At 59.0% G+C, this 15,312-nt stretch overlaps 4 protein-coding genes and 1 non-coding gene across 5 annotated transcripts; 4 read left to right on the top strand and 1 right to left on the bottom strand.

Moving 5' to 3' along the window:
* Positions 1-2,180: 2,180 nt before the first annotated feature.
* Positions 2,181-3,989, top strand: EHS24_004536 (uncharacterized protein; the record flags this gene model as incomplete). The annotated part of the gene is made up of 5 exons (XM_028620108.1): positions 2,181-2,493; positions 2,556-2,591; positions 2,645-3,376; positions 3,416-3,712; positions 3,775-3,989. The coding sequence occupies 5 exons, from the start codon at positions 2,181-2,183 to the stop codon at positions 3,987-3,989; spliced, it is 1,593 nt and encodes a 530-aa protein (XP_028479080.1).
* Positions 3,990-5,404: 1,415 nt separating this feature from the next.
* Positions 5,405-10,584, top strand: EHS24_004535 (uncharacterized protein; the record flags this gene model as incomplete). Its single annotated transcript, XM_028620107.1, has 13 exons — positions 5,405-5,484; positions 5,545-5,599; positions 5,647-6,090; positions 6,129-6,714; positions 6,763-6,916; positions 6,953-7,111; positions 7,152-7,419; positions 7,459-7,830; positions 7,881-8,038; positions 8,859-9,064; positions 9,165-9,266; positions 9,365-9,721; positions 9,770-10,584. 13 exons carry the CDS (start codon positions 5,405-5,407, stop codon positions 10,582-10,584), a joined length of 3,756 nt encoding a protein of 1,251 aa, XP_028479079.1.
* Positions 10,585-10,971: 387 nt separating this feature from the next.
* On the top strand, positions 10,972-11,745 carry EHS24_004534 (uncharacterized protein; the record flags this gene model as incomplete). The annotated part of the gene is made up of 1 exon (XM_028620106.1): positions 10,972-11,745. The coding sequence occupies one exon, from the start codon at positions 10,972-10,974 to the stop codon at positions 11,743-11,745; it is 774 nt and encodes a 257-aa protein (XP_028479078.1).
* A 467-nt stretch (positions 11,746-12,212) lies between these two features.
* Positions 12,213-12,313, top strand: EHS24_004533. The gene has a single exon. It is a non-coding gene; the product is annotated as a tRNA-Leu (tRNA).
* Positions 12,314-12,469: 156 nt separating this feature from the next.
* On the bottom strand, positions 12,470-14,809 carry EHS24_004532 (uncharacterized protein; the record flags this gene model as incomplete). Its single annotated transcript, XM_028620105.1, has 1 exon — positions 12,470-14,809. One exon carries the CDS (start codon positions 14,807-14,809, stop codon positions 12,470-12,472), a length of 2,340 nt encoding a protein of 779 aa, XP_028479077.1.
* Positions 14,810-15,312: the final 503 nt, after the last annotated feature.

Raw genomic sequence — 15,312 nt, 5'->3', positions numbered from 1 at the left:
TTTTCATCCTCTTTGCCAACGGCCACCCGTGCGCCGAAATACAGACATGCCGTGATGGATCAACGTCGAGGGCGGAATATCTGTCGGCGTGGCGACACGACAGACCCTCCCTCCGGTGGGCATTTCGCGCCAGTCGACGAGTGGCCGAGTGGCCAGTGGCATGTGTGTTTGTGTTGTGTACTACCCAGCCTGCCTCCCATGCCTCCCATGCGTCTCTCATAATCTCTCACACTGTCCATCCATCGTTTTGCATCTAACGTACAGTGTTGTCGGACCATTTTGACTACACTTCTCCGGCATCACCTCTCCGGACGATCCTTCTCCACTTCCACCATCAACTGGGCATCGTGCACGGCCTCACCAGCTAACTCCCAACACGCACAGTACTGTACACCACCTCCAGGCAGGTCCTCTCCCATTTCTACCCTTGTCCAACCCTCCTTCATCCTCTATGCTTCACATGACCACGATCACCATCTGTCTGAACCGCAATCGCCACCGACGACACTGTCGAGAAGCCTCAGCCTTCCTCCCTCCACCGGACACCACAGCCAAGACCGCCCTGACGTTTGCTCTGCATGGCATGTAAACGGTCAGTCGCCAGCAGTGCCTGTTTGCAGGCCGGGTCATCGTCTGTGAGCGGTAAGGCCTACAGCGGAATCCTAACTCGTCCCAGTGCCGCTCACCATTGTCCTGGTGATCCTCACAGTCAAGCGGCAAGTGACATTTTGCGTTGCGCGTAGGTGTCCCGATATGACCGCGCCAACCACCTGTTTCCCAGCCACTACCCAGACAAGCATGGCTCTGCGGGCTGGGTTGTGGTTATGAACGCCTTGCTCTTCCTGTTCCGTATGTACAGCCTCTGGACGCCAGTGTGAGTTTTATCGTGCAGTGAGGTGGCGGGACGACGAGGCCGAAGCGGGCCGGCTGGAGCAGAACTCCACCTCCTCTAGGGCGCACGTTTAGAGCAGTGTCACCATGGCGGGGCGAATTACCGGCCCCAAGTGTGGTGTCGGGTTCAGAGGAGAGGACTTTACAACCCCCTTTGTCCTCTGTGAGATACCGTCTAGCAGATACTGACGGAATAGCAGACGAGCTGTACTATTTCAGGGGAGAGGTGGACGCTCTTAACACCTTGGCAGCACGCCTGAATCCACTGTTCGCCGGCCAGAACACTCAAGGCACTGCCTCCCACTCTAGGCTCCGAGAACTCTGGACGCCGACGACATCTACACTCCGACGTGAATTCTAGGCCAAGCCAACAACAGGTCCACTTCACCCACTCTATATCCACAGAGCTTCCAGAGCAAAATACCTTGATATGCCGGCAGAGGTCCCAGAAAACGAACCTGCTGACCTGCATTGCGTTTCATTAGAGGCTCCAATTATAAGTGGCCCTGGGGGAACACTCAGCGAAAGGGGCATTGTTTGACTGACCGCGTGAACGTGCACTTCTCACGTTCCACGGCACAGATGCACTGCGCAATACCGGCTGACGAACTAGCTCTGTGTCAGATCATTTGATGCGGCAGCGTGACCATGACATGCCCTGCGGCCTATGCGTTTGCGCGTAAATGACACCAGAAAGAGCGATGGGAGGCATGGGCTCAGCTGAAACGAAAATGGCTCGCTCGCCACCGCAGCATCCGACCGAGCACTTTTCCGGCTCCAACTGGATCTGACCTGGATTAGCATGTGCACCAGCACAGCCATCTAAAAATGAAGGCTTCTTGGTGTCGCTGGTCAAGCCAGGCCACGAACGAGAATGACTGTGCGGACCTAATCGCCAGGACGGGCCCAGGTCCCGCTGATCCGGAAAAGAACCGGCCCAGCCAAGGTGTGCCTCGCGCCACCCAAAAGCGCTCAATCGGTGGGGGATCGGTGGATCTCTGTTCCTCTACCTCCGCCCGGCCGCAGACCCGCAGCTTTGACGCGACCATATTTCATTTTCACTTTACCTTTGCACCTCACCAACCACCAGGCATCGCATCAGCAGCAGCAGCTGCATCGTATTCGCTTCTATCATCATCACGACCTAGAAGAGAGCCCAACGAGTTGCTCTCGTCAGCCACGGGTCCGCGCTGGTGTGGAGACCCCACCCCTGCTCTCTCTTCCATCGGAATCTCGCCCACCCGCTACTCGCGTATTCCGTGCAACAGACGACTTTGTCGTTACCCTCCATGTCTCCAACAATAGATGACCGGCCATCACCCCAGTACGAACGACCTGCGAGTCTGCGACGGATGGAGAGCGTGACGCCGCCCAAGTCGGTGGACGAGTACGACCTGGACGACCTGGGCTCGGCCGCGACCGGGCCCAAGGGTGTGGTCCATTGCTTCCCCGTCGACGACGAGCCGACCACACCTTCCGACTTGCGAGACTACGTGATCGACCCCGAGGAAGAGAGAAAACTGGTGCGCAAGCTGGACTGGCACATTATTCCCGTTGTGGTGGTGGCATACGTGTTCGCGTTCTTGGACCGGGCACAGATTGGTACGTGTGTGCCGTTTATCCCCCGAAGACCCGAGACCTGTCGCACAAGCTGACGCGTCCAGGCAACGCCGCTGTCGGGGGTATGACCGCCGACCTCAGTACGTGAAGGCGTGTGCTGTGTCGATTCCTCTGCTGACCTTGCTGCGCGTAGACTTTCCTCCCAACGGGCTATCAGTGGCAACGAGCGTGTTTTACGCAACCTACGTCGTGTTCGAAACCCCGTCCACTGTCCTGCTCCGCACGCTCCGCCCCAGTCGCCTGATGCCCATTCTGACCGTCACATGGGGGGTCATCACCATCGGCAACGGCTTTGCGCGCAACTACGAGACGGTCATCGCGTGCCGCGTGCTCTTGGGCGTGACCGAGGCGGCCCTCTCACCATGCTCCGTGCTGTACATGACGTCGTTCTACCGGCGGAGCGAGCTCGGCCTCCGCCTGTGCTACATGTACCTGTCTGTCGCCGGGTCGGGCACCGTCGGCGGTCTGCTGGCCGCCGGCCTGCTCAAGATGGAACACCTGCACATGTCCATCCGCGGCTGGCGGTGGCTGTACATCATCGAGGGCTCCGTTACCGTCCTCTGGTCCGTGGCCGTGTATCTGCTCGTCGCCGACGACCACCGCACGGCCCGATACTTGACCGACCGGGAAAAGTTTCTCATGCGCGTCCGTGAAGCCAAGGAGGGCGGGTATGCCCAGGACGAAGGGTTCTCCTGGGTCGAGATCCGCAAGGCGCTCGTCGACCCCGTTATCTGGCTCTCGGCGTTTGTGCAGCTGGGCATCGACACGTGTCTCTATGGGTTTGCGACGTTTCTCGTCGTCATTGTCAACGAGTTTGGATTCAAGGTCGTCGTCTCACAGCTCCTCACCGCGCCTGTCAACTTTTGTGCGTATGCCCAAGCCGCAACATGTTGCTGACGGATAGGGGGTGGCGTCACCTACTTGTGTGCCATGGTCGTCTCATTACGGTATCGTAACATGCGCTACAAGCTCATGATCACGCTCGCCGTCCCCACAGCTATCGGCTATGCCGTCCTCTTGGCAGACATCGAGTCGGTGGCGGGTCGCCTCGTCGCCTGCTTCTTGGTCAGCACAGGCCTGTATATCGCGGTCGGGCTCCACATCACCTGGCTCGGTCTGAACATTGCCGGTTTCCGGAAACGTTCCACGAGCGTCGGCATCCAGCAGTCGGTCGGCAACATTGGAGGCGTCATTGCAGGCCGTAAGTAGTTGAAATTGTGGACCAAACAGACCCGAGCTTGAGTTAACCCTCTCCCGCTATAGAAATCTTCCGCACACGCGACGCTCCCCATTACCAGCTGGGCCACGGCGTCTCGCTCGGCATGTGGCTGCTGGCTATGATCGGCATGTCTGTGGAATACTTTATCTGGCGGCGCCGTAATGCGCGGCGGGCAGCCTTGGGGGAAGAGGAAAAGGCCGCAATTGACGCAAAGGGGGTCACGGGCGACCACCACTACTTGTACCGCTACGCACTCTGAGCACGGCATCCCATCTTCATTACATCTCTGTACACAATTGGCGTACCAATAGAAACATGTAGTTTTGTAAATACAGTACCTTGTATGGCATCGTCAGCATGCCCACGTTACAACGGCCTGTAACGGCCCAAGCTATTTATTCTTCTTGAGCGTAACACCAGCTATGTCTATTTCAGTTACAGTTGCGTGCCGTGAGTGCGAGTGCGACTCGTGATCATGGTCACGATACCATCCATATAGAGCAGGCCATTGGGGCTTGTGAATGCCTCGATGCAGCCCCAAATGCCTCACGGTCGCCTGGAGGTCCAGGCTCACTTGCCATTCGCCGCCGGCAGTGGTGCTGATGGTGCCAAGAAAACTCCGCCACGTTAGTGTCTCGGGCTCTTGGGGCTGCCCAAATCGCCGTACCTCCAAGTCGTCCATACACATGGCCGCGACGTGCCGTTCCACGTCGCGGCCAAGTGTCCGGCGCATGCAGGTGCACGGCTGGCGCACTGGCGAAGCCGATGAGTGAGCTGGAAGACATGACCGCCGCGCAGTTTCCGAGATACGCTGTGATAGCGAGCAAAGATACGACGTGCGCCCCGCCCCCGGTTGCTCCGTCGGTCGGTCATCAGAGTGGTGTGCTCGGTCTTTTGCCGGTGTTGCGATGGTCAACCCCCTCCCAACTGGTCCACTACCCCGGACTCTCCGAGGCCGGAAACTCTCAAAGACCTGTGTATGTTGCTTCGTATCCGCAGGCCGCAGCTGGGAGCTCCAGGTTTGGAACAATCTCCACACCCTGTGTCGTGCGCTTCTGTCGTCGTCGTCGGGGTTTGTGAGTGACAGACAGACAAAGAGGGAGAGAGAGAGTTACGGGGGAGTACGAGCCCGTCGGGTCGGGTGCATTCCCAAACTGTAGTTGTTCCTGTGCCGAAGCCAAGAGGCCAGAGTCTTCTCGGCGTCGATCGACAGACGAGTGGGTCCACTGGAACCACACAGGCTGACGCAGAGAGGAAGAAAGGAAAAGAGTTTGGTGGATCAATCTCATCCACATGACCCCGCCGCCCAAAACAGATTATGCTCATAATAGTCACAACTCAAGTGTCCAGCACAGTCCACATGACAGTGCGAGGGAATGCGTGTTCGTGCCATATGCATTTTGCCGCTGGCTCGCTTGTGGGGGGGGGGAGGGGGCGAGAGTCGACGGCGGGAAAAGGATGACTGCGACTGTGCGCAGCCGTTGCACCCCCGGACGATTTGCCCATTGCGCACGCCCGCACACACCCAAAGAGGCCCCGGAGAGATCAGATAGAGCGATCGAGACAGCACACACACACACACTGCATCCCCCGCCGCTCATCTTCCCTTACCATTGGCACTGCCCTTTCCCGTCCATCCATTCCCTCTTGAACCACACTCTGGGCCTCACCCCCATGCCCCCAGCCTCGCCGACGTCGTCGCAGCGTGGGCGGCGTTCAAACGTCTCCCAGGCATGCATCAACTGCAGGCAGAGGTACGTGCTGGATCGCGGGCTTTTACTATACTCCTCAGCAGCACTGACTTTTTGCGACAGGAAGAAGAAGTGTGACGGTCGTACACCCATCTGCAGCACCTGCGAGTCATACAAGGTGGGTGCAGTGACCACACTGCATGTGGCGCGCTGACCATATCCCAGGATGACTGCGTGTGGACAAACAAGACCGACTGGCGCAAGAACGTCTCGCGCGCCGAGGCCAACGGTCTGCGCGCGCGCATTGCCGAGCTTGAAGCCATGCTCCAGGCGCAGTCCGCACCCCGTCCGCCAGACAACAGCTTCACCGACGTGCCCAAGGGGTACACGGCCAGCTCGTCTGCATCCCACTCGGACGTGACACGACCATACAGCGGCACGTCGGTCGCGCCGCCCAGCCGCCCACCCTTGCCAGCGCCGTCGGGCCTTTGGGAACCGCTGCCCAAACCTCCGACAGCCAGTGGCTCGATGCCCACGTCCGCTGGTGACAGCTCCCGTCCAAAGTCGAGCCGGTCGCGATACACACCGCGAGATTCCGGGTTTGACCACCAGTACAACTCCCTCGTTACCCCGGAGCGGGACGACGAAGACGATGTAGAGGTCCTGATGGTGAGTCACCTACCACGCACTCGAGCTGACACAGACAGGTACAAGATAACCGCGGCCGTATCCGTGTCCATGGCCCCTCGTCTGCGTTCAGACACGAGAACGCAGAAGACCACACCACTACCTCCTCGTCATCGCCCGGTCAGCGATTAGCAACCACCCAACGCCCGCCCTTTGCGGGCAGCGATACAGACGCTTGGAAGCGCTACCTGCCCGACTTCTTCCTCACGCGCGCACAGCACGACGTGGCCATTGACCGCTTCTTCCGTTACTTCGCTGCATGGGCGCAGAGGTGCACCCCGCACCTCTTCTACCGCGACATGGACATTGCCCTGTGGACAGAGCAAGGCGCCGACCTGGCAGTCGTGGCGCCCAACTACTCGCCGTTCCTACACAATGTCATTCTCTCCATTGGCCTTGCGTTCATGGACGAGGAGCACCTGCGCGACATCGCCACCCGACGGGTGTTCGTCGCCGAGGCAGACAAGTTCCTCGACCAGGAATGTGCCAACCCCAGCGTGGCGACGGCGCAGGGCCTGGCCATCAAGGGAAGCTTCTACAGCACCATGGGCAACTACTCGGTCGGATGGGTCAACCAAGGAATCTCAGGCAGGCTGTGCTATGCTCGTGAGTGACAATGTCGCTTCTGCAGCGGACCCGTTGCTGACGTCTCAGTCGGCTTGCACCTCAACACAGCTCCTCTTGTCTCGCGCGGCAAGCTCAGCCGCGAGGCCAACGTTCAGCGCAACGTCACATTCTGGAGCTGGTACTGCCAGGAAGTCCTTTGGGCCATCTACATCGGCCGTAACCCAATGTTGCAAGAGTACACGTGAGCTGCATGGAGTTACACACAGCTGACAGTTAGCCTGCCCCCCATGACCGCTGATCCAGTGACCGACGAGACGCTGTGGACGTGGCCGCCAGGCCCACGAGAGACATTACCACCGCAAAAGTCATACCTCAGCCTTGGGCTGGTGTATACTATCCCGCTGTGCCAGATTGCACTAGAGGTGCAGCGTACCATGTGGGTGAATGCTGCCTCTCTTGTGCTGACCCACTTCCAGCCACTCCGGACGCGCAGACAAGTTTGCTCTCGTCGATTCCGGCGCAATACAGCGCTTCTCGGACCGTCTTGACAACTACCTGTCAAGTCTACCGGGCCCCCTCCAGGTCAGCCCAATGTCCAACGAACCGACTCTCCCGCACGTCCTCATGATCAACATGGCCTGGGCTTGGACCGTAATTGTGCTGTATCAGCCGTTCAGCCAGATTGTCTCACGCGAGCGTGATATTGCCACCCAATATCAGAATATTGGCACCCTGGCCATGACTGTGAGCTAACCAAGATGTGGGTCCAGCTGACGACTCTAGCGCGGCCATCAAGCTGCGATCATGATTGTGCAGTTGGCAGCCATGTGGAATGACCAGCACTCGCTACGGTTCACCCCTCCCACCCTCACCACCATCATCTACAGCGCCGGAACGACTTTCCTCCTGGCTGCTGCGCAGGCGTCCAACGAGGTCCACGCCACAGCGTCCTTGCGCAAGGTCCACACGTGCCTCGAGTACCTGCAAGAGATTGGCAAGACCTGGGAAGCGGGGCGCCAGCTGGCCGTCATCCTGCAAGACCTCGTCACGGACGTGGCGCATGCGTCTCTCGAGGTGCCGACGTTCATGGGCGACATGCAGCGCGGGTGGCGCCACACCGACGGCCGCGGAGGAGTCTCCACGGGCGAGCGTACTGTAGGTTTGACACATTATCACTAGCAATGTGCTGAACCCTCCCGCTCCAGTCACAGGAGAGCGCGACCGGATCCCTGGATCCGAGCCCATCTGCGTATCAGCCGGCGGCATGGTCCGAAGACGCCGGCTTCGACCAGTTCATCGCAAGCTTGTTGTCCCAGAACACAAACCCGATTGCTGGGACTGCACATCTCGTTGGTCTTGAAGGGTTCGTGTAACCTCGTGGGCAGATAGAGAGAGACACACACACACAGGGAGCAGCGAGGAGGGAAAGTTGACGCACACGAGAGAGACGTGCGAAGACGACAGACGGCCCAGAGGCTCTCACCATCATCACCACCACCACCACCACCACCTCGCACGCGCAGGCTGGGACGACGCATCCACGACCCAGGCACCATCGCCAAGCTCGGCCTTTTGTACATTGTTAGCTGTTGTCCCTTTTGTTACTAGCCCGTCCTTTGCTGCTCCGGCTGATACGCAGTCCGGCCCGACACGCGGCCCGCACCCCATACACGCCGTACTTGCAACATGCATCGCCGAGGGAGTCGGTGGACTACAACCCTCGCGAATGCGGGGTCTTCCAATGACACGCGGGGGCCCCCACGTTGCTCTCCTGGCGCGGCAAGGCACGGCAAGGCACGGTTACCGGCGGTGTCCCAGGTCCTCACATGAAAGAAGCATCCAAAGGGATCGAGGTGCGCGATCGAAAACACGACAGGACCGGCGACAGACAACACGATATGACTCTGTTCCATTCCCCTCCCCTCCCCTTCCCAATCTCCTCATCGGTCCCGCTAAACGGCTGCACAGACGCGGCCCGGACGCTGGACGATGACGGTGACCCCTTCCACACCCCTACACGCTCCTCCTCCTCCGGCACGCCAGCCGGATCGTGACGACAAATCTCAACTCACCACACACGATGTGGAGCAGTCCGCTGCGTCCGCGGACCGAGGCCGCGACGGCGACGAGGACGGCGACAGCGACAGCTTCGTACAGGGATACAGCTACAGTGCAGGCGGCAGCCTCGCCCCCCTAGCCGAGTACGACTCGTCAAGCGCAGACGGCCGGACCGCTGCCAACGACGATCGGCTCAAAGTCCACGCCCCGCCGAGTCTGGCGGGGCTGAGCGACGGCGAGGTTGCCCAGCTGGATAAAGCGGCTACACGCAAGGTTGATATCCTGCTCATGCCGACGCTTATCTGCTTGTACATTCTCAACTTTCTTGACCGTGAGTGACGCAGCGAGGAGGGGAAGGGAGGGTCCAAAGGTGTGGACGCTTGCGGTGGAGCTATGGGTTGGGCCTGCTGGACCTGGGTGCTGATGTACAGGCAACAATGTCGCCATTGCCAAGATTGGCGGCATGACAGACGATCTGGGCATGACCGCACAGCAGTTCTCGACCGTTGTTGCCATCCTTTTTGTCGGATACAGTGGGTGCTTCTGGCTTGGACCTCGGCACCGTCGCGTCTCGGATGCCGCCAGCACTCCATGCCAGACGAAACGAGACCTTTACTGACGCCGGTCCCAGTCTCGATGCAGATCCCGTCCAACATGATCGCGTCCCGTGTCGCGCGGCCAAGCGTGTACATCTGCCTCATGTGCATGCTCTGGGGCTGCGTCTCGGCATGTACGGGCGCGACAAGGTCGTTTGCCGGCTTGCTTGTGTGCCGCCTGATCCTCGGCTTCACCGAGGCTGCCTTCTTCCCTGGCGCCATGTGGGTGCTGTCCACGTTCTACACCAGCCGCCAGATTGCACTCCGGACTGGCGTGCTTTACTGTGGTAGCCAGCTGGGCAATGCCTTTGGGGGCTTGTTCGCCTTGGCGATCCTCGAGCTGGACGGCAAACACGGCTTGGAAGGTTGGCGGTGGCTGTTCATCGTCGAAGGTGCGTGTAGCTTATAACCCTTGTGTAAGAGGCGCAGCTGACATACAGGCGTCATGACTGTCGGCCTTGCGGCCATCTTCGCGCTCTACATCCCGAACAAACCTGCAACCATGCGCTGGCTCACACCCCTGGAGCGCGACCGCCTCTTGTACCGCCTCGAGGCTGACCGCGCGACGAAGGACTACTCGGACGAGATGCCCACCTCCCAGGCATTTAGGCTGGCCATCACCGATGTCAAAGTGTGGCTTGTCGCCATCGCCTTGACGGTCAACTTCATCCCCGCGGGCGTCACATCCTTCTTCCCTATTGTCGTTGCGGACCTGGGGTTTAACCGCGCCATCTCGCTCGCCCTCACCGCGCCACCGTATATCCTCTGTGTCTTCGTCATTACCTGGATGGGGTGGCACTCGGACAAGACGCAGGAACGCACAATCCATATATGCTGCGCGTTCACCGTCACCATTGTGGCCAACGTCATCGCCCTGTCAACGACCAAGATCGCACCGCGGTACGTGGCCATGATGCTCATGCCGGCGTCGTTCTACTCGTCGTCCATCACCATCCTGTCGTGGATGAGCTCGACCATTGTCGGTCCGCACGTCAAGCGCGCCATCGCCATTGCCATCATCAACGCCGTGTCCAACTCGCCCAATATCTGGACCGCATACCTCTACTACCAGCCCCCGCGGTATCCCGTCGCGTTTGCAGTAAACCTCGCCGCAAGCGTGATGCTCATTGTGGTGGTGCTGGGCAAGCGGACGTACCTCGCCAACCTTAACAGGCGGCTGGACAAGGGCGAGGACTTGGGCCCCAATGGGCCCACGAGGAATCAGGTCGAGGCCGGGTTCCGGTTCCAGCTGTAAATGGGAGGGGGCCTGGCGCGCGTCGGTGACTTCGGTGGGCAGTGGGTCTGGTTGTATCGCATGCATGTTCCTTGTTTCATTCACGACTGGACAAGAGGGGATCGAGGGGCGCCTATTAGGCAGGGGGGCCACACTCCTCCAGCTACACAACTTGAGTTATGTACGGTACACCTAGTGCAAAAGAGCCACAGCCACAGTGTGCGCAGTTCCGGCGGCTGATGTCACGAGACAAGAATGTTTGGTAGCCCGGTTCCTAACTCGGGCCAGCACAGCAAATGGCCACCACAAATGCTTGGCGGCAACAGGTCACGCTCTAGCCAAGCAAGCAGAGTCATATATAGTTCAAGACGGCGATACGATGACATGCGGTTGCCCACCTGACTCACTATGCTCTCCACAAACATGTCCACTGTAGTCAACCGACCCCCTAAGGCAGTCCGCACCGGTATCATTGTCGCCCCCTATACAGTACCGCCACCGAGCGAGGCTGTTGCGGTTGCCATCCCCTTCTTCAGCTGCATGTATAACAGCGCAATGCCGCCACAGTGTGGCACACAGCAGTGCGCCAAAGATGGCAACGATCCCATGGTGGTGGACGAGATTGTGGTCTCGTGCTTGTGCAACCCGAACCGCAGCCTCAATGCGCTGGCAACCAGAACGGAGTGCCAAACACCTCATGGCCCGCCCGTGAGTCTCTACCCGGACATTCCCGACATTGCCCAGTGGCGCATCGCAACGACCAACCTCACCACTTGTGCCTTCTCCTCGGTGCCGTGTGCCAAAAACGTGTGCAACATGCAGCTGTCGCACCCCATCCAGGGAGACATGGGCATCTTCGAAAAGCTCGGGGCTGCCAGCGAAATAACCAACCCGTACTCCTTGTATCACTGTACCGCCGACTACGACACTGCGTTTGCGATCTACAACGGCCAGTACAATTTTACAGCCTGCATGCCCGACGAGATCATGAAGTGTCTGCCCCCCGGATCGTTCGTCCCAAACGCAACCTGCGAGGCAGCAGCATCCACAGGCACCCAGGCTGCCACAGCGGCCCAGGCCGCCCAGGCCGCCGCATCGTCCGACGCCGTCGCACCACTTGTGTCGCTGTTGGCCGTGCTACTGGTTCTTGTCAGTGCTCTTGGCCTTGGCCTTGGCGTGTAGGCTCGTTGGGGCTGGTCGTGGGTGGCCATTGACTGCAGAAACATGTTGTATCGCTGCTCGATCTGTAGCATTGGCGAAATGAAATCGATTTCGGCCAACATCACAACTGCCGTGCCCGTTGGGCTCCCCACTAACCAGTATGAGTGGGTGGCAGGCAATTATCAGTACTGCTGTGTCCTTCAAGACGACCACAGCGTCAGTTCACAGAATCTGAAGGGATGAGAGGAGTCGCTGATGAACATGTCGGCAATTTATGTAAGAAAAGAGAGCCTCGGATGTCGATGCTAGCACTGCTGCAGACAGTACCAGCGAGGTAACGAGGGTATGAGGTATAGAGTGAAAGAGAAACGGAGATGCATGGCATACTAGCGGTAGATCATCTTATATAGGTAGCGCTTGGGGGACTGCTGACATCATACGGTGGAAGCAATCTGGTCACGTGTTTCTAACAATTTAACATTTGTCAAGGCAAGATGGCCGAGTGGTCTAAGGCGCTGTGTTCAGGTTTCTCCTTCTTTAGGATATTCCTCGCAGTCTTCGGGCGTGGGTTCGAACCCCACTCTTGTCAGAAGAGGATTCAGTTCCTCCCAAAGCTTTTTGGAGTTTGGAGAAGAGGACGACGGTGGGTCGAGGCCGAGTGACGGCAGATCGGTCAAATCGAGATGGTGCGGAAGACCATTTGCACCCGGCTGTTCCAAGGTCATACGATGCATTCCTCCTAGAACTATTCAAAGTCTATGTGACTTAGGCGGACCTTGGCACCCCGGTTCAGCGCCACAGTCAACTTGACCGAACCCAGCTGAACGACTAGCTCACCCCTCTCGCAGTTGGCGAGTGGGGCAAGAGTGGCGTAGTCGAGGGTACCACAAGACCACGATATGTCGACCCGCACACCCGGCCTGGCTACAAGACCTGTGACAGATCCGGCTGGCCACGAAGTGGGTAGAGCGGGGAGCAGGGTTATGACACCATCGTGGCTTTGAACCAAGCATTCGGCAACGGCAGCCACATAGCCAAGGTTCCCATCTATCTGGAATGGCGGATGGGCTGAAAAGAGGTTGGGGTACAGGCCGCCACGTTGGTCGCACCTCTGCCCACCGTCGTCCGGACAGTCGGCAGGCCGGAAAACAAGCTTCAGGAGACGGTCCACAGCAGCAGTGTCACGCAGACGGGCGCGGGCAGCGAGCTTCCAGATGATGGACCACCCTGTCGAGTCATCACCCCGGTCGTCCAAGCTTGCACTGGCGGCCTCGCGCTGGTCAGGTTCGCAGAGCGTCGTGCCTGGGTAGAGGCCGAAGAGGTGCGAGATGTGGCGGTGTTGTGGCTCGGCCTGTGGGTCGTCGTCCGCCCACTCTGGAATAAGCCCATCGCGACCTGGCACGATGCGCGGAATTGAGGGGAGAAGCTTGTCCCTGGTTGCAATGACAATCTCGTCCTCTTCTGTACCGGCCACCGTGGCAATCTCGAGGAGGGCATGTCCGAGCTCAGAGATGAGGGCCAGGTCCATGGTAGAGGAACGCCCAACTGCGTAGGTACCGTCATTGGCCTGGAAGGTATTCTCGGGAGACGTCGAGGGAGCAGTGGTCGCTACGCCGTCCACGTAAAACACCCAGTCGAGGGCGAAGGCCATCGCACCCCTCAGCACCGGAAAAGCTTGTTCACGGGCAAATTGCTGTACGTCGTCACATCCGTGTCGGACATGCTCTGCAAACGAGAGTGCGAGCCAGACGCCGCCCATGGGCCAGAATGCCCACTGGGGTGATGCCGACCCCATGCCGACGGGCGAGCTGTATGCCCAAATGTCCGAGTTGTGATGGGCGACCCAGCCGCTGGCACCGTACAGACGCTGTGCGGTGTCTTGTCCAGCCGAAGCGATTGCGCTGACCAGGTTGTGCAATGGTGCGGCCATTTCCGCCAGCCCCGCCGTGTAAACTCCGAAATAGTTCATTTGGAGGTTAATATTAACCGTGTAGTTGGACGACCACGGGGGACGAAGGTCCTCGTTCCAGATCCCTTGGAGGTTCATGGGGGCAAACCCGCCCCGCGATCCGGCGATGAGGAGGTAGCGGCCGTAGTCGAACAAGGTTGCGTGAAGTGGGGTGTCGGGGAGCTGGAGGCGCACACGATTGTACAGCCGGGTATGGTCCTCGACATGACGAGTAAGCACAGATTGAGCTCCGCGCGCAAGAGCAGAGTCAACGAGAGCTTGGGCAGCATTAACTGCAGGCATTACATCTGCCCCAGGAAGGGTCTTCGGGTCCACAAAGGTGGTGGTGGTGGCCAGTACCAGAGTGAGGTGGTGGACGCCCCTGACGACAAGATTCGATTTGCCGGAGTCGGCTGGTGTTTCCTCAACGCCATCATGGGTGATGCCTACAACGACGGCTACCCTCATCGCATCGCCAGGCATATCCGACCATGTGATGGGAACATGCGGTTCATGCGGCGGAGGGAGGTCGCTCGGTGCGCGAAACGTCGCGACCAGTTGAGACGTGTGTGCATTGATGTCGCAAGGTTCTGCTACCAGCTGGCTGGCCATTTCCGCCCGAATATCGAGAGGAGTAGTCGAGTCGATACGCAGCTGGAGAACACCGTCTGGGTACGACGCGCATGTAGCCCACTTGACCTGCTCGCCTTCGATGGTGTAATTGATAGTGTGAATACCTCGCTCGATGTCGAGGGACCGCGAGTAACCGGATACCTCCCCATGACTGACTTCACCAGCAGGACGAATGCAGAGTCGCAAATCGCCAAGGGGTGCATAGGTCTGCGAATACCGGGACTGGACTTGCTGTACTGCAGCTGTTGCGTCGTCGAACCGGCGCTCCAGAACGGCCTTCCTCGCCTCTGCAATAGCGGGACGGGCGATATAGGATGGTACCGCACCTTCTTGCTCGTTTCGCGGGCTACCAGACCAAAGAGATGCCTCGTTGAGTGCGATGCGTTCGTCCCACGGATCCCCAAACACCATGGCACCAATCGAGCCGTTGCCCAAGGGAAGCGCCTCGACCCATCGCTTGGCCGGAGTCGAGAACGTCAGGTGATCCCCACAGGTAGTGTCCATCGTGTGTCGTGGGGGATGTGGGTGTGTGGAGCCGTGCTGTGATTGAGTTGCGCACATTACATGTGATGGAATGAGAGCTCCGCACCGGACAGAGATCGGAGCCGGCCATTATGCACAACGGACCGGCGATTTGCATTAAAATGACCAGATTCCCGTTCGTTGCTATCGTTGCTATCACAAAGTCGACGATTGCGAATGAATCGGTTCCTCGTGACCGGCGGGGCCACTCGTGGGGTAAGGGTGGGGGAAACAGGCCTTTCTCCTGGACGAACGTGTCTGCAGTCATGACATGGTCCAGAGACATGTCACTTATAGGACCTCCCCTTTGCAGGCCCCAGCAACCTATTCGCTGACATTGACATAACGCTCCCGTGGAGATCCCCACTTGCCCTCTCGCTGGAATTCTGCCTAGCAACTTCAGCAACAAACGTCACAGGATCACAGGAACGCTCCGGATCGGATATCCAAACCTTGCTCGACCCCCACATCCACTATCACAAACT

This window comes from Apiotrichum porosum (genome assembly GCF_003942205.1).
Source record: "Apiotrichum porosum strain DSM 27194 chromosome Unknown scaffold_2, whole genome shotgun sequence".
Lineage (NCBI taxonomy): Eukaryota > Fungi > Basidiomycota > Tremellomycetes > Trichosporonales > Trichosporonaceae > Apiotrichum > Apiotrichum porosum.
This window is presented reverse-complemented; position numbering and strand designations above follow the sequence as displayed.